Below are 3,899 nucleotides of genomic sequence, written 5' to 3' on the forward strand. Positions count from 1 at the left end.
ACCTCCCAGCAGCAGTTTTCCAACCGTCGGCCGTCGGGCAATACCGCTTGGGACGTGTCACGTGGGCACGCTCTGCGTACGCGCCGCCCAGTCTTGAACAAAACTTCTTTGCTCTGCTTCTCGTCTCTGCTTCTTGCCACTCTCCATATCGAGGAATGGGCAGTGGGAGGCATGACTTGCCGTCTAGGGCTGGGAGAGCCAATGGCTATCCCGGCCCTCGTCCGCAAGCCATGCCTTATTGGCTCTTCTGGACCAATCCCAGCGTGCTGCTCGTGCCAGTGGGGCCCTGGAATAGGGGGCCCAACCATTGTACCTTCTTTTATTTATTTCCAATAAAGTTTTTAGTCACTCACCCAGTATATCGCGCAATTGAATGTTTGACACTAAACGAATTCGCAGTAACAACATGTCATTATTCATCGGTCTGCGGCCGCTAAAGCCGGTATGCGACCCAGGTCATCTCTCTAATTCACATACAAAAGTTCAGTGATCTCAGAAGGCTTATTTTCCTGCGCCATACTGTGCGCCTGCGCGGAATCATGCGCTGCCGATATGGCCGCGGCTGCGTCACGGGGCGTCACCTCAAGCTGCATGGTCCCTTATTCTGTGTAACCTGTGGTCGTTTCCGGTTTCCTTGTGGGCCGCTCTTTCTCTGCTTCGGTGCGGTGTGCGTTTCACTGCTCTACAAGAACTGCAATGGACACTGTTTCTATGCGCATGAAATACGAGGCTTATATCCTAGCTGATGGCCCGTCGTTGATTTGCGGGAAAAGCTTAGGTACTCTGAAGTTTTATTGGTGAAATGGCGTTGATTGTGTTAGTAGGGTTAGCGTTGTCATGAGCTGTCTACTAACGAGCATGAACTCGACGCCACTGGGTCAGCGGTAAGAAAGTGACAAGCTGTTGTTCTGTTGTGCTCTATAGTAAAATGGCGCAATCCACTCTTGGAATCTGCCATGAATCGGGTGGTGGAAAATACTGTTATAGTTTTTTTAGGAAAATAAGGTGAAATGAAATTAGTATCGTGTGAATGTGTATTAAAGTGTGCTGTGACATGTATGAAGGCTCAAATAACAAAATATTGCAGTGAAAATTATGTGAGCATCAGAAGTATCAAGATCACTTTTAGCGCGCAATCCTTTTTGTCTCGCGCGGAAAGTTGCAGAGGGCCTCGCAAACGTTCCTGTGGCTGTAACCCAGTACGGTAGCCCCAAAAGAAAGAATTGCCGGAAGAGTGGAATTCGCCGAGCGCGTGATTTCGACTGGAGACTTTTTCGTCGTCGCCGGCGGGCCGCCAGGGAACAAGTGTTCAGCCGCGGCCCGCCCGCGCCATGCTGTCGCTGCGACTCTCGATCCTCCTGCCGCTGTTGGTGGCTCCGTCGGCCGGCGCCCGCTGGGGGCCCGGGGCGGAGCTTTCGCAATACGTTCAGAACATGTCGTGGCAGCACGACTCGCGCCTCTCAGAGGAGCTGCGCAGGTCGGTGCTGGGCATCCTCGAGCGACAGCCATCACCGGGCCTGCTGCACCGGCGTCGAGTGCCGTTTATCGGAGGTCTGCAGGCATTCGGCAGCGGGGCCGCGAAGGAGTCCCGGCAGCCGAGGATCCGACCCGAGCACCGCTCGGGATCGCCCGTCGGTGGTTCCATTCTCACTGCCAAGAACGGCCTGCCAAACATGAAATTCGAGAAAGGTGCGGTCACATCCGGCCCCGTCTCCTAGCTATCATGTGGGCATATTTTGGTGCGCTTCTAGTTCTACACAATGCCGCCAAACCCGGCTACTGCGCTCGTATAGTCGTGTAACGTACCATTAAATGCAAATTTTACGCGTGGCATTGTAGTTGTTTTTAATGTCCTAGAAATAGCTCAGTCTTTGGATTACCACTGTCTAGGTTTTGTCAGTGAGATAAGTTTTGATGAGAGGAAGCTTTGAAATTCTCAATATTATGCCAAATTAGAGCAGTTGACTTTCAAGTTGCAGTTACAGACGCTTTTGTGAGGATTTCTATAATCGGTATGTGCGTTGAACAGACGTATGGTGACAACCTCCTGCTTATTTATGGCTGGATGGTGACATGAGGGATTCCAAATACAAGCGAGTACTTGCTTTCTCTCATGATCAGTTTTACATTTGGTTTACATTTTGCTCGAAGCAGAAGAATAAATGTCTTACTGGCCTACTGATTGCACGTCCATACTTAACTGCGGTGTACACGAGATTAAATTAGAAGCCAGGAAATACTGCCCTTTAATTAAAAGCCATGAATGGAAGTTGTGCACGGTTTGCAACTGTATATACATATAATATAGTATACGCGTATATAGGGATCGTATAGTATATAGAAAATGCACCCGTGCAGAGCCTGAATTCTATTTTCCTTTCCAGGCAAGCCGCACATTTACGACGTACACCTCGGCAAGGGCTTACAGCTGTACTGTAGCGTCGCGTATCAGTCCCAAGTGTCCATATTCTGGACACTAAATGGCAAACCGCTGGAAGACTACGACTCGCTATCTGAGGAGACGGTGCCAGAGGGGCGCGTTTCCAGCGTTCTCATCAAGAGCTTGACGCGGTTGCCAACCGTGACTGGGGTGTACACGTTCAACTGCACCACTCTCACTGACTACGACCTAGCCACGGTGCACGTGGACGTGACTGTGCCGCTGAGCGACGCGTGCCAGGAACCCGGCACGGAGTGCGCCGAACGGATGGGCGTCTGCAGGGACGCGTTGTGTGTCTGCGAGGGCTACTACAAGGTGCGACTCCTGTCGAAGCATGTGACCTGCCGCAGCGAAGCCTACCTGGAGACGCCCTGCATGTATGACGAGCAGTGCTTAAACACCACGGAGCACAGCGAGTGCACCAGCCGAGGCTGGTGTGCCTGCCTCAAGGGCTACGGTCGCACTGAGGACCACAAGTGTGTGCCAAAAGTCGGCGCGCGTTCGCGTTGCAACTCGGAAGAGGAGTGTGCCGATTACGATGCCACGTGCATCCTAAACCACTGCACCTGCTTTAGCCACAAGAAGGAGCTTAACGATCGCTGCGTGAACTTGGCCGAACACTTGGAAGGAAAGAAACTGCCGTACGGCAGAGGAGTGCGCCACTCCCCGGCGGCGGTGGTCGTGGTTCTAGCCGCGCTACTAAGGTTAGCGTAGCGCCGCTGCGATGTGCGCTGTACATAGGCTCGGCAGTGGCCGGCCGGTGGGTCACAGCGTCGCTGGAAGGAACTGCGGCGAGTGGGGCCCCCGTGGCTGGACCTCGGTTCGTCGAGGTGATGCAGCAGTTTCTAGAAACGCAGACGGCGCTGGACGTAGGGCAGGGCTGTTGTCTGTAGGAATGTATAAACCTGTGTGGAACACATATCCAAAGGTCCGTTTTGTAACTTAGTTGCAGCGAAGTCATGTTGACGTGTCTGTTCTAAGAAAGCGCATTATTTTGTTGGTGTTGAACAAAGAGGAATCTATGCTACGAAATTTTGTTGTGCATTAGATCAAATCTAAAGGCCCCGCGCTCTATGGCAGTCGACATACCATCACTTGAAAGGGCGCCTCACACGGATCTGAGCTTAAAGGCCCGGTACTGAGAATTCTATGACGTTCGGCATATATCACTGCTGCAAGATCTAAAAGAAATTCTGTTCATGAGCTACACACCAAGTCATATGTATTAAATAACACAGATTTTCAGCATCTTATATTCCCTTGGCAAAGCAGACGGTGTTCCGATGGAAAATTTAAAGTTTCGTTTATCAGAAAGGGTTGCCCATACCAATGCTTGCTTTATTTCCACAAGTCTGGTTTGGCTCTTTCCACTCAATGTTGTTGCAGTGAACCGGAAACTATGGAACATTTCATAATAGAATGTCGTAGGTTTAACCTGCAAAAAAGACTTCTGGAAGGT

General features: G+C 51.2%; 1 protein-coding gene across 1 annotated transcript; it reads left to right on the plus strand.

The window, feature by feature from the left end:
- Positions 1-370: 370 nt before the first annotated feature.
- LOC126543101 (uncharacterized) lies at positions 371-3,563 on the plus strand. Its single transcript, XM_050190243.2, has 2 exons — positions 371-1,689; positions 2,385-3,563. The coding sequence occupies exons 1-2, from the start codon at positions 1,332-1,334 to the stop codon at positions 3,152-3,154; spliced, it is 1,128 nt and encodes a 375-aa protein (XP_050046200.1). The 5' UTR covers positions 371-1,331; the 3' UTR covers positions 3,155-3,563.
- Positions 3,564-3,899: the final 336 nt, after the last annotated feature.

This window comes from Dermacentor andersoni, chromosome 1, assembly GCF_023375885.2.
Source record: "Dermacentor andersoni chromosome 1, qqDerAnde1_hic_scaffold, whole genome shotgun sequence".
Taxonomy (NCBI): Eukaryota; Metazoa; Arthropoda; class Arachnida; order Ixodida; family Ixodidae; genus Dermacentor; species Dermacentor andersoni.